The sequence below is a fragment of the Delphinus delphis genome, chromosome 16, assembly GCF_949987515.2.
Source record: "Delphinus delphis chromosome 16, mDelDel1.2, whole genome shotgun sequence".
NCBI classification, from domain to species: Eukaryota; Metazoa; Chordata; class Mammalia; order Artiodactyla; family Delphinidae; genus Delphinus; species Delphinus delphis.
Window position 1 is genome coordinate 773,191 of NC_082698.1, and position 27,353 is coordinate 800,543.

At 64.1% G+C, this 27,353-nt stretch overlaps 2 protein-coding genes across 6 annotated transcripts in view; one reads left to right on the forward strand and one right to left on the reverse strand.

Moving 5' to 3' along the window:
• Positions 1–5,928: 5,928 nt before the first annotated feature.
• NKX6-2 (NK6 homeobox 2) lies at positions 5,929–7,785 on the forward strand. Its single transcript, XM_060033506.1, has 3 exons — positions 5,929–6,745; positions 6,836–7,008; positions 7,287–7,785. The coding sequence occupies exons 1-3, from the start codon at positions 5,929–5,931 to the stop codon at positions 7,539–7,541; spliced, it is 1,245 nt and encodes a 414-aa protein (XP_059889489.1). The 3' UTR covers positions 7,542–7,785.
• A 1,719-nt stretch (positions 7,786–9,504) lies between these two features.
• INPP5A (inositol polyphosphate-5-phosphatase A) overlaps positions 9,505–27,353 on the reverse strand; it is a 176,926-nt gene continuing 159,077 nt past the window's right edge. For 2 of the 5 annotated variants that reach the window (XM_060033823.1, XM_060033819.1), the window contains 3 exons: positions 24,529–24,602; positions 14,868–14,979; positions 9,505–10,886 (listed from right to left, as the gene is read on the reverse strand). In XM_060033823.1, the coding sequence (XP_059889806.1) occupies positions 10,665–10,886; positions 14,868–14,979; positions 24,529–24,602 (408 nt within the window). In that variant the 3' untranslated portion in view covers positions 9,505–10,664. Of the gene's footprint in view, positions 10,887–10,972; positions 11,061–11,878; positions 11,948–14,343; positions 14,598–14,867; positions 14,980–24,528; positions 24,603–27,353 lie in introns of those variants that run through there. The other 3 variants (XM_060033821.1, XM_060033822.1, XM_060033824.1) reach the window with 3 other exon arrangements.

Sequence of the window (27,353 nt, forward strand, 5' to 3'; positions counted from 1 at the left end):
CGGCCAATTAGCGCGTTTGGCACGCGGTCAGACCCCCGGGAGAGCAGCCTCGGGAGAGAGCTCATTACCCACGACAGCGCATCTGGTGCCGCGAGGCCCCAGGGCTGAGCTCGGGGGCGGATGCACAGCTGCCGCTTTTTGTCCTTTCCTGAGGGAGACAAGAGTCTTGGGACCCCAGAAGAGTGCTTCCGAGGCGCCAGGTGCCTGCCACCTGCCGTCAGGGCAGAGGCCACCTCCTCCCGGGGCCCCTCGCCTGGCTCCCGTTTCCACAGCCATGGGCTGGGGGACGCTTTCCAGCTCGGGTGAGAACATCTGGGGGTGCACGCCCCAGCCCGGCCCTCCGCAGCCGGAAGGAGTGGTGGCCCCGCTCCCGGGTGTGGAGAGGGGGCCAGAGCCCTCGCCAGGCCCAGCTTGGATGTGGCTGAGGGGATGGTGGCCACACTCTCCAACCCAGAGCCAGGCGCCACCCAGAAGCAGGAAAGCAGAGCAAAACGGTGACCCCAGGAAAGGTGCCCAAGAGCTGGGGCCAGGCGGGCCTGGGGGCGGGGCCAGGCGGGCCTGGGGGGCGGGTCCGCCCGCGCCTTTTGCCTGGACCAGACCCACACGGACGTTTCCCTCCTCAGCCCCAAATCCTCTCTGCCAGGGAGTTATTCATCCAGCCATTCCTTCACTCAAGCTCTTAGCAGCCTGGGCCCCTGGTGGGTTGGAGCCTGTCCTGCACCAAGGACCCTGCAGGACACCTGGAAGGGAAGAGGCAGCACAGCCTTGATGCCTGTTGGACATTCACGTGGCGAATGCGAGATGAGTGGAGGGTAGCAGACCTGGGGGAGGGACCCTGGAAGGAGAAGAAGGAGGAGGGAGGAGGACCAGGCACGCGGACTCCGGCAGCCGTGGGAGTATGGCCAGTGCCGCCCCCAGTGCAGAGGCCAGGCGCCTGAACCCCGAGGCTGCCCATCAGACAGGGCAGCCCCGCTGAGCCCAGAAGCACTGGCCAGGGAGGGTGGAGTGTGCCACCCTCTTAAGAGGCTGCCTGAGAAGAGAATGAAAATAACTGGACCTAAATCAACAGAGGGGTTCGTTCATATGTGTGGGTACCTCCCAGCAGCCACGAGAGGCCTGTGGCCACGTGCCCCAAAGAGAGTCGTGAGGCCGAGTCGCCCAGTACCGGTGGCTTGCACAGCCACAGGTCCTGGGAGACCAGCGTGTTGGTGGACGCCCAGCCTCTATGTCAGATCTCAACCTGGCGGACGGGCTCTTCCTTCAGGAGGAGAAAGGTAAGGCCAGCACAGCTAAGTGGTAAAAGAGACTCGGGTTTGTGACAAGAACGCGTAGTATAGCTCTGTACACTCCTCTAGGGCTATTACATTTATCAAAATACATAACCTTTAAAGAAGTGAAGGAGCTGGGGGTGTGGGGAGGGGCTCTGCAAGGTGGGAGACGCCCACCCGGCCCAGGCTGGGGGAGGAGCTTCAAGTCCAGTGAAGCCAGAGCATCACAGAGGATGGGGGAGGGATAGGAGGCCCCCAGAGATCGGGGAGGGGGGCAGCTGGGGCTCCTCGGCCTGCCGGCTCCCAGGCCCCTCCCACCCACCAACAGTCCCCGCCTCCCAGGGTCTTGCCGGGATCTTCCCACGGGCGTCCCTCCGGGGCCCACGTGCCCATGGTGCCCTTCGGCTCAGGGTGTCTGGAGCCTCTCAGCGGCGCCATCTTCCTTGGGCAGCACGGGCTCCGGGAAACCCTCCGAAGCCCGGGCCTGGGGGCACGTTCGCTCCCTGGCTCGGCAGCACTTCCTCAGCCCTCCAGGTGGCCGGAGCTCGGGGGCCCTGCACCCAGGTGCTGCCTCTCTGGAAGGTGCTGCCGTGCAGCGGAGGCTGGGGGTGAGGGTCCAGCCCAGAGCCGAGGGAGCAGGAAGTGAGCCACAGGAAGACGGGGGACAGTGGTCCGGGGGCCGGCGGAAGGCAGGGCGGCAGCAAACGGACCAGTGTGGGGGTCAGAGGGTTGCGAGGCCACAGGGGGCCTCAGTCCGAGGCACACGGGTCACTACGTGGGGATTAGACCGAGTTGCAGCGTGGTGCGCGGCACTGGGCCCTAATGCAGGTGGGAGAGGGGTGAGGCGGGGCCCGGTGACCAGCTGGGTCTCCCCTACCAGCCACCCGTGCCCCTCACCCCAGGCCCCGCACACCCTCAGCACTCAGTGCTCTCGCTGCCTTCAGACAGCGAGAGTCACTGCCCTGGTGGCGCTGGGAGTGAGCAGGGCAGCCTCCACTCGCGCCCCTGCGCAGTGACGGGTGTCCGCCAGCCGCCTTTCCGGGGGCCAGCCAGTGGAGGGCGCCCAGCGGGATGGGCAGGGGTCTGGTCTTTCCCTGCGGCCCGGGCGTTTGCTGGGAGCGGGTGGGATTTGCGCCAGCAGGGCTCCTTCAGCATCTCCAGAACCTGGGAGTTCCTGCAGCTCCAGGGCCCAGGTGGCCGCGCCTCTGCCCCTTCATCCCAGAGCTGCGGGCGGCACTTGGTTCTCTTGACCTACCAACCCTGGGTCAGCAGCCCCCTGAATCCGCCCCCAGGTGTGGTCACCTCCTCAAGCTCCCAGAGGCTGAGAACTGCTCACACATGGGAGGACAAACCCGGGCCCTTTGCCCTTTGCAGGAAGCCACCGAGCAGCCACCGAGCAGGGAGCTCCACGACTTACCAGCCCCGCAAAATGACAACTCTTTCCTTTGACAAGGTTTTTTTGCCAACTCCAGGGGTATCTGTGTGGTTGGAGATAGAATCCAAGCTCCTTCTAGGTGCAAGCGCCCTTACCCACCTCCCTCTCCGCCCCCCCTCCCTCCCCCCCTTGCCGGCCGGGCTCTGACCCACCCTGGGCTTGGACACCTGTTGGCCCTGGCTGGCCCTCCAGGAGGACCACCTTCCCTGACCTCCCCCTTCCCAGCGATCATCGGTCCTGTTCCCCTCCTGCAGGGGCTTCCGGAAGTTTTTTGGTTTATTGTTTATTACCCACTCCTCCCCTGGGGGCAGGGCGGGGTGCAGAGGTGGAGTTCGCTGCCTTCACGTGGCTCTCCCAGAGCACGCCTGGCACCTAGTAGGTGCCCAATAAATCAGCGTTGACTAAGTAAAGGTCTCTGTCAAACGCGCGCTCTGCGTGTTCCCACAGCGTCTAAGTGTGAGCGCCGAAGTGCCCGCCGCCTTCCCAGGCAGGACTTTTCCTTCAGCACCAGGAGGTGGCATTCGCGAACCTCTCCACCCCGGCGGCAACCAGCACGAGCGGCGGAGGCCGAGAGGCGCTCCTTCCCCGCCGGCGGCCACGGCACTTTCCCCGGAGGAGGGGCGTTTCCCTTGATCCTACCCAGGGGGCGGCTCCCGGGAGCGCAGGAGGAGGGCGTGGCGTGGGAGCCGCGTAGAAGGTGGAGGGGCGCAGCCTCGGAGCGCGCAGAGACGGCGGGCAGGCAAGTTGAGCAAGTTATCAAGCCTACACACCCGGGACTGGGGTACTGGGGGAGGGTGTCCCGTGCCGTGGCGTCCTGGGGGGCTGGGGGGCTGCGTCCGGGGCTTGGGAACCCCCGCGCGCCGGGCAGGACAGGACGCATGGGGAGGGCACCGAGACACCCACCGCCAGAGAGCATGGAGAAGAGGCCGCCCTCACCCCGCACCCCGGGCGCCCCCAATGCTCTCTGGGCCTTCCAAACCGCACTCCGGCCCCCCATCCGGCACCCAGGGCCACTGGCTCCCTGGAGAGCCGAGCACTCTGCGGCCAGGGGAGAAGCAGCCCCACTCGCGACCCCAAGCATTCCGGCCGCAGTCCAGGGAGGGCCCGGCGGCGTAGACAGACCCGGGACTCAGGGCAGCGACTCGGGGTGTCTGTTTCCTCAGCGGTCAAAAGGGCTGCGGAGGCCCCAGCCCGGGTGCTCGAGGAGCCACAGCGCGGCACCCAGAGCTGCGGTGTTCCTCCAGCCACCGAGCCAGAGTCGCAGGGAGGATAGTGCGCCCTGTCGCCCCGTCCGGGCGCGCCACTCCCGGCCCGCCCCAGAGAACTGTCGGGCCACAGCTGCCCAGAGTCGGCTCCTCGGTGCCGGGAGTAGGGACCCGGCCCCACCCCTCTGGCTTGGCCCCGCCCCTCCTCCCCTGGCCCCGCCCCCAAGCCAGTAACTGCCACGCCCTCAGAGCCCGAACCTTGGCCACCCCGTTAGCCGCCTCCGAGGAGCCCAGAGGGCCCCAAACCCTGCTGGGAAGGATCCTCTCTGCGGCTGGGCTCTCGGGGAGCACCTACGCTGTGCCCGAGGCGGTGGGGCTCAAGTGAGGCCCGGGGCGGGTCTCGGGGCCTGGCCGCCCGTAGGTAGCGCGGGAATGCGAGAGGTGAGCGCTCGTTAGGTATCCCGGGCCTGGCTCCGCAGGTGCCGATCGCCTGCGGGGCAGCCACACCCGGATCCCGCGAGTGCGGCCCCGACCGAGGAGGCGGGAAGAGAGAAATTCCCATGCGCGCGGACTGCACCGCGCCTGAAGCCGGGGCCAACACGCGCCACGGCGCGCCGCCCGGGACAGCACGGTGCGCGCACACGTGGGCAGGGGCGGCCACCGAACGTCCGCCCAGCCCCGGCGGCCAATGGCTTTCTGAGCGGCGATCTGGCGTAAGGACTCGCAGCGCCAAGACCCGAAAGCTAACTGCACAAAACGAAAATGGATCCCCCCAAAGGTCTCAGTGCCAGCGGACGCTGGGTCCCTGCACAGAGCCGAGAGGGTCGCCTTCGTCCGCGCCACAGAAACCCTGGCGGCCGGGGTGAAACGGGAACGTCGTTGCTAACCGACCACACCAGGCCCGAGAGAGGCCGGCCTGGCGCACACCGCCGCCCAGCCACGAAACTGCAGCCGTCGGTTCGCACACGTTCCCGTCACGTTCCCAGCAGGCAGCGAATAATAATAATAGACGCCACTTAGTAATTGCTGTGACACCAGCCAAGAGAACCAAGGAGGCGACGTCCAGAACTGTACTCAGCACTGGCTTTCTGCCGGCGCCCGCTGTCCACTGCGATCTTATTTGAACCCGCACAGCAATTCCACGGGGTGGGAGGCTTTTCCACCCAGAGGAGGACACCATGGGCCCTGCGTGCCCGTCAAAAGGCCACGCTTCTGCCCGCTGGCTGCACTTCGGGCGCACGCCCACGTTAAGGCCCTGAGCGTGGCCCCGCACGCCTTGGCACCCGGACTCTGAGCCTGCCAGGGTCCCCGACCGCCGGCTCGGGCGGCGCTTCACAAGGGAACGGCTGTGCTCTAGGTCGGGGCGCCCAGGTCCAAGCTCCGGACTCGGGTTGCCCCCTGGGAACAAGCTGCGACTTCGCGGCCGGGAAACGACTGACCGGGAGGCCCGGGCGGTCCCCGCGCCCTGACCCGACACTGTACAGTCCCGCGGGCAGGGAGGGGACCGGGAACCGCCCCTCCGGCAGCGCGCGCAACTCGGTAGCCTCGCGTGTGGCCCCGGGACAGGCCTCGCCACGGCGCCAGCCATTGGTTGGTGAAACCAGAGCAGATTCTCGCGGGCCAAGTCTAGCATTCGGCCCGTGGACTCTGACGTCCCGCGTCTTCCGCCCTTCTGCATCCCAGAGGAGAATGTTCCCGGAAATGTTTTCGTTCCTCCCTCAAACCTGAGACCGGGGCGGCCGGGAAGCCGCAAGGCGGGGCGCGGACTGTGACCCCGAAGGTGCCTGCTGAATCCCCGCGCCCTCCCGCCTGTGCCTCTTCACCAAATGGGGCGCACGGAGTGTGCCAAGTGGATCCTCAAATCTGCATTCTTTCGGTGATAAAATATGTTCTCGTATTTTTTCCTGATTTCCCACTAAAACCTTTGCCTAACTAAACTCCCATCCAACGGGATTTATTTCGTCCCCGGGGAGATAAATCAGGGGGCAAATTTACAGCCCGGGAGGCACCTGCCGGGCTAATGGGCCCTTCACGGAGTGCGCGGCCAGCGGGGGCGCGCGCAGACGGCGGGGGCGCTGGCCAATGGCCGGGCCGCGGTCGCCGGCAGCCAATCAGCACGCGCGCCGCCTGGGGGCCCCGCGGTTATCAGCGCGTCCAGCCCGCGCGGCGCGGCGCCGCTCCGACCGGCCCCGGAGCCGCCACCGCCGCAGCGCGGAGTACCGCCGCAGCGCGGAGTACCCCCGCCGCCGCCCACCCCGCGCCGCAGCCGCCGCCCTCCCTCGCGCCCGCCATCCGCGCCGTCGGCGCCCGCACCCCGAGCCCCCGCTGCAGCCGGCGCCCGCCGGGGTCGCGCGCAAACTTCCCGGGCCGGCGGGCGCGGGCGGCGGCGGCGGGGCCCGGATGGGCGCCCGGGCCGGCGGCGGCGGCGCCCATGGACGCTAACCGCCCGGGCGCGTTCGTGCTGAGCAGTGCGCCGCTGGCCGCGCTACACAACATGGCCGAGATGAAGACGTCGCTGTTCCCGTACGCGCTGCAGGGCCCGGCCGGCTTCAAGGCGCCCGCGCTGGGCGGCCTCGGCGCGCAGCTGCCGCTCGGCACCCCGCACGGCATCAGCGACATCCTGGGGCGGCCCGTGGGCGCGGCGGGCGGCGGCCTCCTGGGCGGCCTGCCCCGTCTCAGTGGGCTCGCCTCGTCGGCCGGCGTCTACTTCGGGCCCGCGGCCGCCGTGGCGCGCGGCTACCCCAAGCCTCTGGCCGAGTTGCCCGGGCGCCCGCCAATCTTCTGGCCTGGCGTGGTGCAGGGCTCGCCCTGGAGGGACCCGCGCCTGGCCGGCCCGGGTAAGTGGCCCACCCGCGGATTCGGCGTGGGGCGGCGGGGCGGTCGGGGACGCGGGGCCGCCGGCCGCGCTCACCCGCCCTCCTTTGCAGCCCAGGCCAGCGGGGTCCTGGACAAGGACGGCAAGAAGAAGCACTCGCGGCCGACCTTCTCGGGCCAGCAGATCTTCGCGCTGGAGAAGACTTTCGAGCAGACCAAGTACCTGGCGGGGCCGGAGCGCGCGCGCCTCGCCTACTCCCTGGGTATGACCGAGAGCCAAGTCAAGGTGAGGCGTCTGCGGCCTGGGCGGCCCCCCGCGGGTCCCGCTGCGCCGAGGCCCACCCGCTCCCCCGCGTCCTGCGAACGGTCTGCGAGCGGCCGTCGGCCTTGGCCTCGGTCCCGGGGGCGCCCAGCCCTGCGGCCCGGCCCGGGCAGATGGGAGGCCTCGGGCGTCCCTCTGCGTCCGCGCGGCCGGCGGCGTCTCCGGCCGGGCCGCCGAGGGGCCAAGCTGCCGCGGGCCGGGTGCTTCGGGAGGCGCCGCCTGATGGGCACCCTCCACCCCAGGTGTGGTTCCAGAACCGGCGGACAAAGTGGCGCAAGCGGCACGCCGCGGAGATGGCGTCGGCTAAGAAGAAGCAGGACTCGGACGCCGAGAAGCTGAAGGTGGGCGGCTCGGACGCGGAGGACGACGACGAGTACAACCGGCCCCTGGACCCCAACTCGGACGATGAGAAGATCACGCGGCTGCTCAAGAAGCACAAACCCTCGAACTTGGCGCTGGTCAGCCCGTGCGGCGGCGGCGCGGGGGACGCCTCGTGAGGACGCGGCGGCAAGGCCGGACAACCAGGGTACGGGACGCGGCCCGGCGCCCCTCGCCAGCCGCCCGCGCCGGAGTGTGTATATATATTTTTACAGAATAAGTTATAAAGCGGCCTGGCTCGGGCTCGGCGTGCGGGGACCCCAGAGCGCCCGCGTCCCTGTCCTCGGCGTGGGCGCGGGATCGGGACCGCCGCTGCCGCGCGTCCTGAGAGGAATCACTTTGTATAATCAATAAATTATTTAACACGTCCTCCGTCGGAGCCGTGGCTCCCGAGGCTGCACCGCGTGTTTCTTCCTTATCGAAAACCGCGGGCGAGGCGCGGTGGCGCGGCCCTCTGCCTCTGCCGGGCCCTCTGTCCCGGGTCCCCTTGTCCAGTCTTCAAATGCCGCGGGGTCCGCGCCTTCGGCCGAAGGGGCGCCTGGGTCTGGCGCAGGTCCGGCTCAGAATCGGGGTGCGATGGAGTCCCGGTCGCCTCGCGCCCCGGGTTGCCCGGGCGGCAGCAGCTCGCAGGACCGAGGGCACCGCGAGGCCCGGCGCGGGGAAGGCGGCCCCGCCCGAGAACCCTCGGGCTGCCGGCCAAGGGAAGGGGCCGCCCGGGGCCGAGGGCCGGGAAGAGCCAGGACTCAGCGAGCGGGAGCGGAGCCGACGGCGGGGGGATGGAGCGGGGCGCTGGGCGCTCGGCGGCGGCGGCTTCTCAGGCGCAGGCAGCTGTGGCTCGCGCGGGGCAGCAGGTAGGACCCCTTGTTCCGTCCCTCCCCGCAACTGCACCGGCGCCAGCCCGGGGCGCCCTCCCCAGGGCTCTGGAGGCTTAGGTGGATGAGGTGTGGGCAGATTTAGACACATTTGGGGTTGCCGGAAAGGGCAGGTGAACCCCCGCTCCTGCCCCACCCGGAGTGGCGCCTTTCCCCTTTGGTGGGTGCGGGGGCGGTGAGGGGCGCCGCTGGGCCCTAGCTCCTGCTGTCCTGCTGACGTGCTTTGCCATGATTATGTAGGTTGGAACGTGCCCAGCCTTAGTAGCTACATAATTGGAAGTAAATCAGGTTTTAAATTCATCAGCACCGTAGCACTTCTCCTGCGGTTTAATAGATTGTTTTCATCGGTAGAAAGCGGGGTTTAATTCAAACCGGGACTACAAAGAGAAATCCAAGATAATTTTGCTGCCCCGGCGTCAGTTCTCTCAGGGGCCCTGGAGTTTTCTTTGCCCGTTTGACCCTGGGATGCGGGGGAAGCACGTCTGGCCAGTGCTTGGACCTTGTCCTCCTCCTGGGCAGCTCCGGCCTCCACCCGGGGCACCTCCCTGGATCGGCCAGACCGACCCAGCCCCCCAGCCCCGTGGAGGTCCCGGAAGCCCTCTCTCTGGCCTGTCCCTCACCCCGGAATCCAAGGGCCAGGATTCCAGCTAACAGCGTCTGCTCTGGTTCACAGAAGACCACCCCATCCGTGCAGACTCTGGACGCTCCACGTGGCTGCATAACTGTTGTGTTAATTTTAAAAACTGAATATAAAGGGTTTATTACTGTAAGAAAGATTCTTCTTGGAAGGCATTACTGAAAATGTTAAAGAGAAATGTAAAAGGCTGAAGTTTTGTTTTTTGGGTGTTTTTTGCTACATGGCTGCATCAATTTAAAAAACAGACGTTTTTCACTGGCTGGTTTTCTAAGGGAGCATTAATTTTTTTTCAAAATTTACGTGCGTGAACTCTTCTTTCAGCTCAAGAGCAAAGGAATTTCCAGTTTTAAAGTTTGAGGAAAGCCACACATTTATGTAATCGCATTTAAACAACGCTGAGGGGTAAGTCCCAGCAGTAACCTCTGCAGTAAAATCCGAAAGATGATCTTTCTGCGCTCACGCCAGAGCTCAGCTCTGCAACAGTATCCGACAGTGGAGTCCAGGACCGCCGAGAGCCACGAGCGTAGCCTGCACCGCAGGCTACGACGGGCCGGAGCACGGGAGGAGGAAACGCAAAGCAGACGGGATATTTTCACCACGATCGATTTTATTGCTTAGGGACCGGAGCGGTCATTTCCAAAGGCCTCCTGAGTGACCAACAGCTGAAACCCCGCTGCACAGAATCGCCGTGAGTCGGCCAGAGCAGGGCGACCACAGCTCGACACAGACCCCGACAGTACGGTCAAGGACACAGGTTCGGCACGTGGACGCCAGCTCACTTGCAACGGTTGTGATTTATCTAAAGCAAGCTTCTACCCAGCGCCTTCACCCAGCCCAGGAGTTCTGTAGTGTTAAAGCAAGTTAATAAAACATTCGTTTGTGTTTCATCCATGGGCCCTGGGACCACCTCTCACGGCTCCGCCGGGTGCCAGGAGCAAGTACGTGCAGCAGGGTTACGACAGGTCGTTAGAGGTTCAGCGTCCAAGGACGCGTCCAGCTTGTTTCTCTGGGTATTTTTATACACAGGCCACGTTACAAGCAGTTTCTATCGGAAGCAGACTAGCTATTTTTATTTCTCCCATGATATTATTGTTTTATGTAGAATACTTGGCACCATAGAACGGTAACAAAAGACAGACAAAACGGTTTACAAAATTCTTAAAAGGTACACCCGAGCGAGCTATAAACTTCACATTCAGTTCTTAATATGAGACAGAAAAAGGCCTAGGAGTCTCCAGCTGCTCGTATGGACGTGCTGTGGTCGGTCTGACCCCTGACGTCTCTGCTGGGTCGTAGTACTTGTTTTATAGCTTTGTGTGTTGACGTGCACGTAACCAAACCCCTAGACGCCAATTCTACCTGCTGATATGACACTCAAGCGTTCGTACTGGAAAGTATATTTAGCGTAAGTTTTGGTAAGGTTTATAAATTATTTTTAAAAAGTATATATTTATATATATTTATATATATAAAAATGGAAAGCAGCCGCAGTGTGATTCAGAAACCATGTGACTAACAGGGAACAGGGGCCCCCAGACGTGAGAGCGAGGCCACGCCGCTGGCCGGCAGAGCCTCGGCCGCCCCGCCACGGAGAGGACTCCGAGCCCTGTGGGGTTTCTACGCCGGAGAAGCTCCTCCACGCTGACAATGATTAAAAATCGAAAACCGTGAAGTCTAAAATGCAGAATCTCTTTGCTGTCTATTAGAGTTTTGGCAACAGGACTGTGACTTATTTAAAAAATCCCAATGTTTCTACTTGATGTCACACGAGCAGACACGACAGTGAGGTATGTGAGGCTTGTCCGGAGCGCCGTCCGGGCTGAAGCGACGTGTGGGGCCGGCCGTCTAGCAGTGGCGCTCAGGCGGGTCTGTCGATGCAGCTGTCGGAGCACGTGGCTCCTCGTGCTGCAGGGAGGTCTCGCCGGGGGTCCCCTCGTGGCGCTGGCATCGCTTCCCTGCCGTGGAATCAGCCATTTGTTAAGGGGACAGACACACCACAAAAAGCTCAGAAAGGTGAACTCGAGGGAGGAGGCATATTTACCACCAGTTCACTGCACCACACAACACTTGTGCACACGTGCGTGAGGTTTACCTGCCCCGGGCGCCATGCGGAAGGCCAGGAACACGGGCTGCAGCGGGAGAAGAGAGGCTGTCAGAACCGGGCGCCCAGACCCCGCTCCCGGGCTTCCCGGCCGCGGCCCGCAGGCCCAGCGCCGGGCCCCAGTTCCCGAGGAGCTGGTGGGACTGGGCGACCAGAGGCTAGAGGCAAAGGGCCTTCGCGTTCTCTAAAGACGGTGTTGTTTCCAGATAAAGACAACGTGAGAGCTGATTTCAGGCCCAAAGAACACGGGGAAGGACAGAGCCCGTCCTGGGATCCGGCCCACTGGGCAGTGTGGGCGACCCGCCCAGAGGCCCTGAAAATGGGAAACGGTGAACGTCTCTCACGTGGCTGATGGTGACACACGACCCGCCACCACACGCCCCTCGGAGGTGTCCGGGCCAGTCACACGTACAAAGTTAGTCCCGGAACAAATACTCGGTGTTTCCCCCCGAGGCACTGGGTCGGTGACACGCCCGTGTCCCGCCCGCACTGGTGGTGGGCGGTCGCCATCAGGAGCCAGGAAGGTACTTGAGTGCAGGAAACGGCCCCCAGAACCGGCCAGCGGTGGACACAGCCTCCTTCTACAAACAGTAACACTGCGTATTCTATCCTCCTGTGACCAGTCACTTCTGCCTTCTCATCTACCTGCCTGTCTAGCCCCTACCTGCCTACCTTCTGGTATTTTATTAAAGTTAAATAAAAACAGACCAACTTGGCCTCCTCTGTGAAGCAGACGAAGGAGGCGGAGAAGAGGGGCAGTAGAAGCAGAAACGGCCCCCAGCCTGGAAAGCCCACCACGGCCCGCCCCTCGGGCCCAGCCCCCAGACCGCGGCACGGCTCTGTCACCTTGTGGTCTCCCATGCAGACACTGGGCCCGATGTGGTCGTAGGTGACAACCTTCTCCTCGCTCTCCGACTGGGAAAAGCAAACAGAGGGAGAGGCATGGGAGGCGGAAATGGTGGGGTTTCCTGGGAGAGCAGCGAGCGGGAGGCAGCCCAGCGATGCTCCACCCGTGGCCACCCCGCCCACGTCTCCGTGGGGCTCCGGCCGGCTCAGAGCCGCCAGTGTGCCTCTGGACCCTAGGAGGGAGGTCCGGGCAGTCCGGGCAGCACCTCGGCACCCGGCTGTCCCAGGTGGGAGGGCTCCGGCCTTGGGAGGTGGCGACACGGGCCGCTGGTGTGGAGCCCGAGCTCCCCTCTGCCTCTGGGCCGGGCCCTGGACCATGCTCGCTGCAGTCGGGGCAGCTGTGAGCTTTCTTTCCAGCCGTGCCCCCGGCACTGAGGAAGCCCACCGGTTCCTGTTTGTCCTGTTGCCATTTGTTTGTGACCCAGAACTCCCTGTTCAAACGAGAACAGACTCCCCGAACGCCACGCTGCCACACCCAGCGGTCTGCGCCCAGTGACGCAGGGCTGTGTGCACAGGGTGCCCTCCCTCCTCTGCCGGCCTACAGGCACCTCAACTCCAGGTGTGCGGCCAAGGGTGTGTTCCCGCAGTCGGTCGGCTGTGGCTCCAGCTGGGCCAGGATTTCACACCCTCGGCTGAAGCGACTGAGACTGTAACTGAATCATCTTTAATGCAGCGGGAAGCTTAAGGTCAGATTTACTTCCCAGCATGGTCGCTGCCAGAAGGCATAAAGACAGGCCCCTCTGCGCATCCTTCGCCATCACGGCACCTCCCCGGAGTGGGGAAACGCTCAAGCGCAGCGTGGTAATTTACAAAGGCAGCATAAAACTGTGATCTCCAAGTGCATAATCGTGAGACAGATAAACAAATTAGCGGGCGCCGCACACCTCGCTGCGCGTTCATCAGCACGCCCGCCACCTCCGTGTTCCGGGGCCGGGAGGCAGAACGAACATGATGCCGAGGTGACCGAGCGTGGCATGATGGACGACACCGCGGAAGCTGCTCGTGCCACGGCCAGGGGGCTGGTAACGCCTGCCGCCCGCCGGGCAGCCCCCAGGGGAGGGCCTGCCGGGACTCCCCCCCACAAGGAAGGCGCTGGGCCCTCCCCACCCTGGGCCACCCAGCCGAGCTCTGTCCCCACTGTGTCTGCAGCATCAAATCTCGGGCCCCGAAGCTGCCATGATGTGAACGCAGGTAACACAGCCTGCAGTGCCGCCTTCTGCTGGACGCGTCTGCAGCCCTGGGCAACCCCCTCACCATCCTACGCACTCCTGCTGTCTTGGTGGGTTTACCGCAGGATGTCTTTTTCCCTGGAAGAGGACACTCACCTCTTCTCTGCGCCCCGAGGCCCCTGAGGCACCCTCTCTGGACGCAGCCCTGTGCTCAGCTCGCCTGCCGGTGTGAGCCGCTGTGTCCTCACATGGCATCTCAGGGCCCCAAGGGCAGGCCCAGCAGAGAGGGCAGGGCTGCATCCGGGGCCCGGCACCAGGCATGCTTGCCCGGGTCTGTGTGGTCAGGGCCAACGTCCCGTGCAGCTCCCTTCGGGAGGGCTGCTTGTGGGAGTAGCCCAGCCAGCGCCTGTCCTCTGTGATGTGCTCTGGGGGCGGGTGTGTCACAGCCGGGCGCAGGCCCTTGCCCCCAGGCCCCGTCAGAGCAAGCTCACCGCAGACCCGATGCGTCCCCACCTCCAACCCGGGCCCAGCGGCCTCCCTCCCCACGCACCCGGGGGCTCTGGCTCAAGGCAGAGCGTGGAGGGCCGGCCCGCCCCGGAAAGGCCAGCAGCGGGGCCTCCTGGAGGGGGGCTGCAGGGGCTGCTGAGCAGGGGGACGGGCGTGCACCTGGGCAGGCCAAGGGGGCTCTGCCCTCCTGGCTGCGTCTCTGGGTAAAGGGCCCCGGGGCCCAGTGGCGCAGACAGGGCTCCTTGCAGCAGCCTCGGGGGCTGTGGAGGGTGGTGACTAGAGCCCAAAACGTACTGGGTTGAGGTTGGGGGATGGCCTGGGCCGTGGGGACCTCCTGCCCCCTCCTAACTGGCGGCCCACATCACGCAGAGGCCAGACCGCTGCCCTGATGAATCAATGCACCTCGTTATTATATTTTTTCACTGACGGGGTTGACAAAACCAATGCAGATATTGATTCTCTAGAGCAGTCCTCTTGTGTTAAATGTGGGCATTGAAAAACCCCGGGAGATCGAGAAGCTCCAGGAAGCTCAAACTCTCCGCACCCGGTCTCACGGGGCTGCCTCCTGAGCGCTGGCCGTGCACCCGGTCTCACGGGGCTGCCTCCTGAGCGCTGGCCGTGCCGGTCTCACGAGGCTGCCTCCTGAGCGCTGGCCGTGCACCCGGTCTCACGGGGCTGCCTCCTGAGCGCTGGCCGTGCACCCGGTCTCACGGGGCTGCCTCCTGAGCGCTGGCCGTGCACCCGGTCTCACGGGGCTGCCTCCTGAGCGCTGGCCGTGCACCCGGTCTCACGGGGCTGCCTCCTGAGCGCTGGCCGTGCACCCGGTCTCACGGGGCTGCCTCCTGAGCGCTGGCCGTGCCGGTCTCACGAGGCTGCCTCCTGAGCGCTGGCCGTGCACCCGGTCTCACGGGGCTGCCTCCTGAGCGCTGGCCGTGCATCTGCAACTTCTCAAGCCCCAGTGTGACTCTGGCTCTGATTTACAACTTAGGAAAATAAGGACGGACTTCATAGCTCCCAAGCTCTTCCGAAGACAAGAGCTCATTGACTCCCCCGAGGACACAATAAACTAAAACGATTCCTAAAGCACTGGTGACAGTTTATGCCTATTTTGAATCCAGAAAGACACTGGAGGTCGGGCTCCATCCCAGCCCCGAGAACGGGGTCAGGGCTCATCCGGGCCGGCAGGAGGGCAGGTCCCCTGGCCCGAGGCTCCCCACCCGCCCGGGCTCTGGCCGCGCAGCCCTGACACTTACCCTCAGAATCAGCTCCTTGGCGGACGGGGACATAAGGACACGGTCACACCAGGCGGGGCACCGGGTGTTCATGTACTGTCTGCCCTGGCTGGAGTCCTCACTGTATGGGTAGCTGGGGAGACAGGACAGGAAGGCACCGGTCAGCAGCCACGGGGCCCCTCCTCCAGCCCCTCCTCCGGGCCCGGGGGAGGGTGGTGTGGGCTCTGCCCCACGCACCTCAGAAAGGCCAAGCCTGTCCAGGGTGAGAACAGGCAGATGGAAGTTTCCAGAATAAAGTCAAAGGACTGTCCCCCCCAGCACTTCAGATGAACCCTCCCCAAGGACATGGACACGTCTATTCAACTTGGCTTTATTTCTGGATGCGGCCTACAGCCCAACGAAAACCTGCCCAGAAGCCTACGGACGCCTGGGCCCAGACTGACGCACACCCTTGTCCCACCGAGGCGTCCACCTCGGAAGCGCCCAGGTGCCCGGGGCCGTGGCCTTGGACCTTCGCTGCGGCGGAGTGTGTGCCTGGCCCTGACTTACCGCCCTGGCCGCATGGGCCCTTCTTCCCGCCCACCGGCCCGGTGCGGCAGCGGGGAGACGCCTGGGGCCCCTTGGGAATGGGGCCACCGCAGCCGACCGACTGACATGGCGAGAAGCAGGTGGGGCCTGTGACCACCAGCTGAGCCCCTGACACCCCGACCCTAGCCGCCTGGCTGAGGCCCAGAACTCACCGGAACCTCCGGCTCCGGGCTCTGCACTGCCCACTGTGGGCATTTTGATTGGGTTGCACTGAACTAACAGCAGGTGCATTTACCCAGAATGAACTAACGGGCTGTGGGGGACCCTCAGCCGTGCTCCCTGCACACCCACGAGGATGGCGGGTCTGCCTTCTCGCGGTGCATCTCCTATGGCCTTCAATACAGTCTAAATTTTTTCCTTGCCAAGGTCTAATGTGCTTTTTAGACCAGCTCCAAAATACCACATGGTATTTGCTGTGAATGGCACTGTACTCTCTGTTAAATTTTCCCGTGCTTTCAGCTGGAGGAGAAAAATGCCACCGTCTCCCTGAGCTGCTCTGTCCTGGGCACCTGCTCGCATGGGGCCTCTGCCCCTCCTCCCTCCCTCTGTGGCCCGTGGTCAGGGTCCGCAGAACCTGAGTTAACGGCTCTCAGCCTACTCCGTCCTCCAGAGTGTTCCACACACTCTCGCCAGAGACGGCGACTTCCGGCCCCAGGCCCTGCAGGAATTTAGTTCATTGCAGACCCAAAGCAGCATCATGGCTCCAAACATAACGTCCCTCATCTCTGCTTCTAACAGCATCACCCTTGCTGACGGCACAGAGCGCTGACCACCCTACAACGTCCTTCAGGGAAAAGGGGGACCAACGGCGGGCTTGTCCAGGCACGTCCCAGCCTAGCCTGGCTGTGGTCCTGAAGGAGCGACGCTTGCCCACCCCATCCTCCCGGGAGCTGCAGGAATCGGGGTCCGCACGGGCCGACCCTGAGTGTCCAGAGCAGGATGTGCTGAGCACAGAGCAAGCCCCCAGCCCCCTCCACTGGAGGCCAAGGTCAGGGGAGAGAGCGGCCGGCAGGGCTGTGGCCAGGGCTAGGAAGGTCGTGTGCTCTGAGCCCACCCAAGCTGGTCCTTGACCGTGAGGCGGGGCAGGCCAGGTTCACCCGGTGGGACATCTGCAGTCAACAGGAGGTCTGGGAGGTGGAGCCGGCCACCCCGGGCCTCGCCCACGTTCCCTGCCAGGCAGGAGCCACGCAGACGCACGCTGCTCCAGGAGTGCTGAACGGGCCGGCTCAAAGCATCCCTCAGAGACGCAGCGCAGACGGGAGTGGGATCGAGTCCCGGGGGCTTCAGGAACCACCACGTGACCCTCAGCTGCACCTATGATGTTGTTGCTACGGGAAAGCCCTCGGGAGCCCTGGCCATCGGGGGTCCCACTGAGGCTGCGCCCCAATGCCCACAGAGCCCCCTGGGGACCTGCCCAGGGCAAGCGTCCTGCATTAGAAACAGCACGAAAAGCCCACGCAGGTAAGTGACGGACAGTCCCCACGCACACCGCAGAGCCATCGTCACGGGGTGTCCGGGCCCAAGTCCAGCCCCCCGTCCACCACCAGGAGCTGACTGACGGGCCATCACGGGGACAGTCAGCCTGGTGAGGAGTAACAGGGAAGGGCCCGGGAGGCCCGGAGCCGTGACAAGCTTCCCCCCGGGCCTTCAGTCTGTGTCCTCAACCTTGCTGCTGCCGTGGGGCCTGCCCACGTGTGATTCAGCGGGCAAAAGAAGCTGGCCGTGAGGGGCGCCCTGGCCAGGACGGGCAGGGCGGTTGGGGGCGGCACCCTCACCCCACGGACCGGGGGCCCTTGCTGTGGACAGACTCCCGGAAGGGGCCAGCCACTCCCAGAGCCAGGCCAGGAGTGAGCAGGGCGGTGCCGGTGCAGACAGGCCGGGCAAGGCCGGCATGGGCCCGAGAGGGGGGCCCTGCCCAGGCCACTCCGAGGATGGCCCAGCGCTGCCTGCCGGGGCTGCCGATGATTAATGCTCGCTGCACACGTGGACTTATCTGAAAGCAAACGCTGCGCAGGGTGGGGACGTGGGACGGAGCCGCTGGCCTGGCCCCGCACGGTGGGGAGTGACGCCACAACGAATGGCCCTGCGATAAAGCTAACAATCGCCCACCTGTCCGCCCAGCCCCTCGGGCTCCTTCCCGCAGGATGCAGGATGTGGGCAAGCGGCCCCCTTGCCAGGGCGCTGCCGACAAGGCTCGGCCTGCATCTGAGCGGCGGGCAGGCGGGTGGTGTCACCGGGGCCCGAGGCCAGCAGCCAGGCCGCGGAGGCACAAAGGCCCACTGTGTCGGCCGCCCGACTCCTCAGGGCCGGCCGCCGTGCGCGAGAGACGCGGGCTCAGGAGGACCCTGAGGGTGGAGGGGGCGGGGGCCCCTGCACCTGGCCAGACAGGCCCAGTTCTCACCGAAGCGGGAGGCGGAGAATTGGGGGTGCTGGGGGAGACCCTCCTGGGCTTCTCGCTCGGGGAGAACGTGAGTGTTCCCAAGTCATGGCCCTGCTGAGGGCAGACGGGCCCGCGCGGCCAGCGAATCGGCCGACCGTCCACCCGTGCCTGGCAGCCCCGGAGGCCGGCAGGCAGCGGCCGCGCAGGAACTCAGTTTCCAAACACCTGAGACTCCTGGGAAAGAAAAGGAGGTGGAAGGAAGCTGCCCCTGAACTGGGCAATAACATTCACACTGCCGTGGGGAGGAGGGGCCCGTGGTCAGAGCCACAGAGCTGACCCGGCTCTGTGGACACAGGTGCCCGCAGCATCCCCGTGGGGTGACCGGCGGCTTCCCGAGTAACCGGTGCCCTGGCCCTTCGCCCCTCAGCGCTGGTCCCCGTGCCTCGGTGTGGGCCGTGTCCACCCGGGGCTCGGTGACCAGCTGGACAAGCTTCCTGGCTCCCTTCCCAAGAAGGGAAGCAGTGAGCTCAGCCTTTTTGTCCAAATGTCACCATCTTATATTTATCGTTACAGACAGGAATCTATAGATGGTCCAAAGTTGAATTATGGCCCAAAAAGAAGTCTGAAAAGTGCCTCCGAATCTTTAATATAAAAATAAATGTATCCACTGAAGAGAGACGGCCTCCTCTGGCCAGAGCCGTGTGATATATTTCATCCCTGTGTTGTGTATATTTTTGTCTTTTTCGAAAGCTCTCACTGGATCTTTCTCTGTAAGTAACTTGCCCAGTAAAAACCTCTTTCCCACCGTGGAGCGTTCTTGTCCGTCCTGGGGAAGGTGTGACTTTTCTCTGGCGAGGTGTGTACTCTGTGCGTCTGTCCACCTCCGCAGTCAGCTTCACTCTGAGGCGCACGCAGGGCCACAAGCGCAGGGGCCGCAGCACCCCTCCACACCCCGGCGGCTCCCGCGCCACAGACAGCAGCGCCCGGCCCCTTGGTTCCCGCTGCTCCCAGGCCCGCAGGGAGCAGCGGTCCGGCCGCTTCAGCGGCCGACATCTATCCGCTAAAGGCGGCGTTTTGGTTACTTCCAGGTTTGGGGAGTTCTCGGCCGTGACGTGTGGACCCCCAGGGGCCCCGAGACCCTGTCAGGGGCTGGAAGGTAAGCTCTATGTTTGCGATTACACGGAGAGGCTGCTTGCTGTTGTCATGGTGTTGGGGGCGGTCCCCTCCTCAGCCCCGCCCAGGCGAAGCCACGCGAATACTTCCTTGATTGAATCTCAGGCCTGGGAGACACAGTTTAGGAGTCAGTGGGACGAGAGGGGAGCGTGTGGGGCGCATCCCGCCACCTCTGGGAATTCTCGAGCCTCAGTGACGGGAGGCTTCCTGCGGCAGGGGCGGTTCTGAGGGCACAGGTGGGCAGCAGCGCTCCACAGGGACTTGGGTCCAGGGCAGGGCTGCGTGCAGGGCCGCGGGAGGATTCCACACCACGGGAAGCCTGCTGCCACCACATTAGTGGAAAAGGCAGCTAAGCCATCTCATATTCATACTTTGATCTCTTTATTTTAAAACCAACGACAGTAACTCAGAAAGACACTCTAAGTTAGAAACTCCCTGCTGGGTGCACAGGGCAGGCTTTGGCGGTCACCTCTGGGGCGTCCCAAAGCACTGCCACTCACGCCGGGCCATCCTGGGGAGAGGAAAGGGGGGCTCCCGCGATCGTCCCAAATCCGGGTTGAGAGTGGGAGCCGCAAGCGGACGCTGGGCCGGAGAGCAGGGAGGGTGGACAGGATGACAACGCAGGACGCGGAAAGCTGACTGTCGCCTCGTCCACTGCAAACAACCGGCCTCGAGGCCGGTCACACAGACAGACCAGGTGGGCACGGCTCATGCCAGCGCCAGCGTCACACTCTTTGCCCACCAGTTATTCTGAGCACGAACTTAAAGCCTTTTACGTCACCAGCACGTGGAAACACCACGTGGCCTTAAAGGCCTTCATTTGGCCTGGCCCCGAGTGCCGTCCCTGGCCACTTGGGGTTGGCGGGCATCATCTGGAGCGCAGGGTGGGCCCCGGAGGGTCTCTATGGCGGGCACCCCGTGCGCCCACTAGCCTGGCCTGGCCGCGCTCCCTGCCTCTACCCCACCCCGCCGGTCACTTCGTGGTTGTCCCTCACGAAGGTGCAAAACTGTCCCCGAGGCTGAGAAGAACGAGAATTGAAGGCTCTACAAACACCTGAAATATCAGCACCTCTTCCAGCAAAGTGACACACAGCACTGAGTTACGGTCCATTAGGAGTGGAGTTCTGTGAGCCCGCGGAGAACAGTCACGAACGCCTCTGCTCGAGAAACTCGCCCCCGCCCCCTCGCTCTCCTTAGGAGACCTGTCTGCTCGAGCATCTCTGAGGACTGTCCCGGGTATGCGATTAGCCACAGCCTGGAGCCACGGGGGCCCCGGTGGCCTCCACTCCAGGCTCTGCACTGACCCCGCCCCCAGCCCCTGGCCCCCAGCAGCTGAGTGCTCGCCTCCACCAGAACGGGGAACAGGACTCCGCAGCCAGTTTGTGGTGAGTCCACTGCTTGGATAACAAAGGCAAAAGGCGCAGAAAGGTTCTGAAAACCAGGCGCGACGGCCAGAGGATGCTGCTCAGGACACCCTGCTCCCGCGGCACTGCCCGCTGGCACCAGGGATGCCCATGGCTCTCGCTAATTCCCTGGCTGACAAGCTGGCAAACAGGCCTCACAGAGAGGAGAGCTGGGTGAGGACAGGCACGACGGCCTGGGGTGCCCACTACCCCCTGAACGGGCACTGCCCACACCCCCCGGCCCCGCCCCCAGGAGGGGCCAGAGTCCGGCAGCCAGTGAAGCACAGACCGTCCCCACAAACGCCCAGAGCCACGCGCGAGGGCCCACGGCCTCGGAGCCCACGCGCCTCTGTCCCGACCGCCTGGCCACGTGGGAGGGAAGGGCCGTTTTCACAGAACGCAGTCGTGAGGATGACACGGGCCTCGGGAGCGTGGGAAGGGGCTGGCGTGGCCCTTCTCTGTGACTGAGGGGCTGCCACATGCACGCCCCGCCCTGCCCGAGGCCACGCAGACAAACGCAGACGTGGTGTCCCTCACTGATCAGCGCGGCTTCCGGAGAGGTCCCCACGGGCTCAGCCACACCAGAAGAAATAGAAGCGGGAGGTTCCGCCTTTCCACCTCAAAGAGGGCAGCGTGGTGGAGCCTGGACGCAGGACGGCCCTGTGGGCAGGACGTGCAGCGGGCGGGCACCCCCGCAGACTCCTGCCTCCTTCCAGGGCGCCTCCCCTGCCCACCTGCCCCCGCCTGCCCCTCCCCGCGCAGGACCAGGGCGGCCCGGGTGCCAGGCTCCTCAGGTGGCTCCCACCCCTCAGCTCAGAGAGAAGCGATAGCTGGACGGTCTGCAAGGAAACCGCTCCAGGCTGGAAACCGCTCCAGGCCAGATGCCCCCGACAGCTTCCAAGAGCGGGAGATGGCCCTAGGCTAGTAGCTGTGCACAGAGGACACCCCCCGCATGCCCCAGCAACACCCCCACCCGTGCAGTGCATACACCCAGGAAGCGCACGCGCATACACGTATACACACGAGTTTTGCACCACATGCGCGAACTGCACACAAGCTCGTGCACACACCATGCACGTGCACACACACCACGTAAACACCCATGCACATGCAAACACCTACTCGCTCACATGTGCACACGCCATGCACACGCGCAAACACGGCCCATGCACACAATAGCCACACTGGGCAACGCACACCTGCACACAGCCATGCACTTGCACGCACGCACACACACCCACACCACAAGCAGGTCCATGCGCACACACCCGTGCACATGTGCATACACAACCCACCCCACCCCAAGACATACTGCACACACCCATGCACACCCCCACATACCACACGTCTGCACACACAACCATGTATGCGCACAGCTCTGCATGCACACGCGCACACCCACACCGTGTGCGTACACGCCGTGTGCACACCCATATCTGTGCACACACGCAGGCCCATGCACTGCACAGACACACGCAATCAGCCTATAATCCGATCGCATACGTCCTGCAACACACCCACAGGTACACACACCCCCCTGCACACACGTGCACCCACCCCCATGCGCTGCCACACCCACACGTGCCTCCAGTGTGCACAGGTGAATACACCCATGCACGCTCCTGCGCGCACACACACACACACACGGCACGCCTGAGAGCACTCATTTTCCGGCACAGTCAGAGACCACATGTGGGTACCAAACCACACAGCCACCGTTTCTAACCAAGTCCCTCCTGCTGTCCCGCTTCTGCTTCCGCTGACATTGTCCCACGTCTGGAACAGCCCTCCAGACCCCACGTGGCAACCCAGGGGGGCTGTGAGCTCTGCCCGATGGTCACAAACATGCTTTCAAAATGCAACAGAGCCAAGGGAGGGGGATGGGTGTGACCCAGGCACCAGAGGAGGGGAAGATGGGCAGTGCGGGAGGAAGCGGGGGAGGGGTGGGTGACTTGGACAGTGCGGGGAGATGACCTGGGCAGTGCGGGGGGATGGCTGAGCCAGGCAGTGGCCGGAAAGGCCTCAGGAGCCTTTGCTGGGTCTTGCACCACTGGCTGTGACAGGGCTGACAGGCCAGGTATATTTCCTACCGTGAGCTGGACCCCCAGCTTTGGGAGCTGATGACTCAGTCTGCAAACCACGATTTTTCCCACCTCAGAAGACTTCGAATGCTACTTCCCAGTTAAAGGGAGAAAATCTGGCCCCTAAATTGATGGTCCTCCCAGTGCCCCCGGCGGCCTGCCCCGCCCAGGCCACCTCCCTCGGGTGGCGGCCGCCACCTCCAGGAGGACGGGGGCCTCTGCTGTGATGGGCTTGCGGGGGGCCCCGCGGCCCAGGACGCCGCCCCTACAGCACGGGCACATTCCTAATGCACCTGCAAAGTCACAGGATGTCCACAGGTTCCCAGACGAGGGCAGGACCTCTCGGGGTCATTCTCCTGCCACACGAGTCCATCAAACACCGAGGCAGGTGTGCCCCAGACTGAGCGCAGGTGCCCTCGAGGTGCCCGCAGCCCCAGGTACCCTGACGAACCCCAGGCTCTCCCTGGAGTTCCTCCGGCTTGGCACCAAAGCATGCCCACCCCCACCTACCACTGGGATCTCAGAGGCCGGGGCTACGGCCGCCTTCCGGGGGGACGGCCCTTGCTTCCTGGAGACCGCCAGCCGGGGCCTGGCTGGACCACGCAGCCCTGTCCCTCCCGACTCTGGACGTGCCAGTCTCTCTGCTGCCTAGGGGTGGGGGCTCGTCCCTCGGCCACCTGAGCACGGACCACGAGGTCCTGTGGCCGGTCCTGCCTGCATCTTCTGCGCCTCGCACCTGGGTGACCTTCAAGGCTGCGGCCTTTGGGAGACGCTCGAGGGGCTGACGCCAGCTCAGGGCACACGTCCACAGGGCTATGCCTTTGGCAGCCCCAGGCCCCCTCCCTCCTGGCCGGCTCCACAGCCCTGAGAGAGGCGCTGGACCCCGGTCAAGCGGGAGGGGCGCTCCAGACCCCGGCACTACCCTCAGGAGGCGCGGCTGAACAAGTCCCTCGGGACGTCTTTCGACTTCAGCTGCACCTGGGAGCACGGTTCACCGCACGTGATGTGTACCTTAAAGTAGCGTCAGAGACTGAGGGCAACGTGGTGCTCAGCACCTGGACGGCATTGCTGAGGGCCGCCCTTCTGATCCTGAAACGCTGAGTCACGAGTTCACAGGTGTTGGAGCCGCTGCTGGGGGCTCACCAGGCACCCCAAGGGCCCAGGTCCCTGCTTCTCTGGCCCCTGAACCTCGCACCGCTGGTCTGGGCACCGACCCCGAGCTGCGAGCGCCCGGCCGCCTTGGCCAGAGCCTGGACCCGTAGCGAGTCCCATGTCCAGTGGATGGTGGGGGCCCTTCAAGCCTGCACACGTTTGACCACTGGAGTGTGGCCCAGGAAGCAGGGGTGACCTTCAGAGGGAGCCTGAGAGGACCTGGCTCCCCAGCGCGTTCTGAGGCCAACCGTTCCTCTGACGTGGATCTGACGCGTTTACTGCCAGGCCCGACGCAGACGAGGTGGGGCCAGGCGGCGCTCTCGGCCCCACTTGCTCACCAGGTCCCGCCTACCTGAGAAAGCTTCCCTGAACCTGCCCAAGGCCCATTTTCTCCCAAGTGATAAGAACTCGTACTTGGAATCTATGAAAGGAGAGAGATGGGTGGGAGGAGCCCGTGATGCGGCATCCGTGTCCTTCCAGACGGGCCCGCGGGCCGAGAGCCCACCCGGTGTCCTGGCCACTTCGTAATCGTCTCTCTCCCCCCACCCCGGCCCTCTGCAGCCCCGGGCTGGTCGGGAGGGAACGCACTGTTATTCCTGCAGATTTCAAGACTCTGGGAACACCAGAGCAAAACCCAGCAAAAGCTTACATACCCGAGAAAGACAAACATGGACAAACCAAACCAAAACCCACGCCACGACGGTTCCAGAAAGATCCAGAACACAGAGCTGCCTGTGTGGGTCCCTCGTAGGCTAATCTGAGAGGCCATGTTGGGAGAAAGGAGCGAACAGACCCCTGCTGTGCTCAGTGGGGGGTGAGGGAGGGGGAGGAGGCACAGGTGGGCACAGACAGATGCACGGACAGGAGGACAGTTACCTGCTGGCCCAGCGAGCGGCGGTCCTTACCTGGGAGGGAACGAGATGTCCAGTTCATACAGTCTGTCCTTAAAGACAGACAGCTCTTTGTCAAATTCTAAGAGCTGAAGGAAAGAAACAGAAAAAAATATAGGGTCACTTTGGTTTGCCTCCCAGGGGGCACCAAGAAGCCCTGGGGGAGGGTCTGTCTGCAGCAGGGACCTGCAACTTCCGGGAAACAGGTGTTGCTCCAGCACCTGCCCTGCACATCACCCGGGCCGCGTGCAGGCCTCCCGAGGGCGGGCCCCCTGGGCGTGTGGCCGGAGAGACCCGGGGCACCCTGCAAGCCCTTCTGTGCGAGGCCTGCTCCGGACTCAGCCCCTCTGCCGCCGGTGCTGGACCCACACTACCTGTGCTGATTGGCCACGTAGGGCCACCTCGCCCTGCTGAGACCACGCGGTGCAGCCGCCGTGGGCGCTGGCGTCGCCTCCGAGGTGCCCTCAGGCAGTGTCCAGCAGGGGGGACACCGTTTTGCCCAAACTAAGTCAAAAGAGTAAGAGCACTGACCTCACACAGGAAGATAAAAAATAAGACCTGGCCCTGAGGGAGCCTTCAGAGCCACACCCCACGGGGCACCGTGCCCCCAGGAGGGAAGGGCACTGGCGGCGTCTGGCCACCATGGCCACGCACACCCTGGGGACGCGGTCGTCACTCACGTGCCCTGCAGCTGTGCGGGAGCCCGAGGCCACACCCGTCCTCTCCCTCTGCTACCTCACCCATCACTCCCAGAGCGTGCAGTTAGCGGTGCCGTGCCACAGCAATTACCTACGCCACCTGCACGTGGCCCTCGCCGCTGAGCCTGCGTGCACCAGGCCAGCCATCGGCCGGTCAGAGGGAGGCACAGCTGACACCTCCCCCGGCAGGAGCCCTTGATGGCGTCTGTGGTTTGCGTGGGGGGATAAACCAAAGCTCCTTTTGCATAGACGGGACCACTTCAGACACAGCTGCCTGATTTCAGTCTCACACAGGGTCCTGCAGCATCCTGGACACACGGAGACGGGGGCACAAAGAGCCTCAGACCCTGCCTGGCGAGGCTTGGATACTGGACCCCACAGGTGACACTCGTGAGCCCGTATCTGCTGCGAAGAAGCACCCGTGGCAAACCTCACCCCACTCAGCACCCCCTGGCGGCCATGCCAGGGGCCCTAGGGGTGCAGGGCCAGGAGAGGGGATGCAGGATGGGGAGGGGCATGGGGTAGGGGAAGGGTTTTGGGATGGGGGAGGGAGGCACAGGGCAGGAGCTGTGGGTGCGGGAGGGGAAGGGCGGGGGCGGGCATGGGGGGGCGGCCGAGCCCCTCAGCTTCCCGGCCCCAGTGGCCCCTGCCTCTGCATCGAGGAGAAACACACCCCACTTCCAGGGAGCAGCCCAGGCCAAACAGCTTCTGGAAGGCTGCAGAGTTAGCACCTCAGGGGTGCCGGGGATGGAGGAGAACTGTGTGTGTGTTGGGGGGGGGTGAAGCATGAGCGTGAGGCCTGGACCAGTCCTGTGCTTACACGTGTTTGCACGCATGTGGGCCTAGAGATGCCCTCGCATCACACTCGCAGGTACACACTCCCCCGCGGAGGCCGGCGAGCACGCCTCATCCACAACGCTCCGAGCGTGAATTCCTGGCCTTCGCAGGTCAGACGGGAAGACAGCCGTGATGCTGCGTGGCGGCTGCAGGCAGGCGCAACCGTCAGGAAAGGTGCATCCACGGCACCCCTGACGACTGGCCTCCTCCCCCCAGAGGACTCGGTCCAGCACCTGGGAACCTGCAGGCGGCGAGCGGCCTGAGCCTCGCCCACCGAGAGCTGCCAAGCCTTTCAGCTTCTCCCAACTTTAACTCAGACTCTTGAGAGAAGAAGAGGAACATCCTGGACACGGTAAGTCCGCGAGGCGTCCCGATGGGCTCGCCGCCCCGTCCTGTGCGCGATGGGCACACGCGTGTCTGCAGAGCCCGCACGCTCGTTCAGTGCCGCTGCTCCGGCCCCGCCGCGGGGCCTCCCGCCGATCCCTCGGTTGGCGGCGGCTGTCGCTCCCACAAGGCCCGCTGCCCGCGTCCTTCCTGTGGGGCCCTGGCACTCGGGCTGCTCTCCATCTTCGCGTTTGGCGTCCGGCTCAGGACTCGCCGAGCTCCTGAGGACCAGGCCTTCCGGCCCCGCCTTGAGCCTCCAGGCGCTGCCTCCCAGCGACCTGTGAGGTCTGCGCGCCGCGCTGGGGTGTCAGCTCCCCCGTCCGGCTGCGTCCGTCCTGACACTTAACTCACCTGTGGAGACTTCCACCTCAGTGACCGCTGCTAGCGCTTCTCATATCTTTTAATCTGCCTGCTTTTTTCAGGGTATGGTATCTGTTTATGTTTCTGATGCTTTCATGTTTTCAATACCTTTAAATCTCATAATTTTTATCAAGTATTCAGTTATCTGATGTCTGTGGACTCTGTCTACTGTGGACTGCTTCCTACACGCTTTGTACCCGGGGCTGTGTTTTGTCCCTGCTGCCCCACGGCCCCCACGGCTCCACGCCCTGAGTCCACGGGAACGATGGGGGATGGAGCCACGGCTGCTGCCACAGGAGGCCAGCGTGAGGTGTTTCTGATTAGAAATGACAGTGCATTTCTGTTGAAAGGGTAATCTGTATCTCTCTGAGATTTTTCACAAAGTGGTAACCAATTCCACATGTATCTTTAACATTCTTCTTGATTACAAAGTGAAAAACAGAGCAGGGCGTGTGTAGACAATGATTAAGCGGCAGCTGATCGTACGTATCTGTCAGGCGCTGTCCCGGCTGCACACATTCCTCAGTTACTGCAGAGACGCCGCGCTGATAAAGGGAAAGA

What these genes read in the sequence shown, in the direction of transcription:
- NKX6-2 (XM_060033506.1), top strand. Translation starts at nt 5,929, where the DNA reads ATGGGCCCTTCACGGAGTGCGCGGCCAGCGGGGGCGCGCGCAGACGGC. An exon ending in CCCGCGCCTGGCCGGCCCGG is followed by an intron (nt 6,746 to 6,835) that starts GTAAGTGGCCCA and finishes CCTCCTTTGCAG; the next exon opens with CCCAGGCCAGCGGGGTCCTG. An exon ending in TGACCGAGAGCCAAGTCAAG is followed by an intron (nt 7,009 to 7,286) that starts GTGAGGCGTCTG and finishes CCTCCACCCCAG; the next exon opens with GTGTGGTTCCAGAACCGGCG.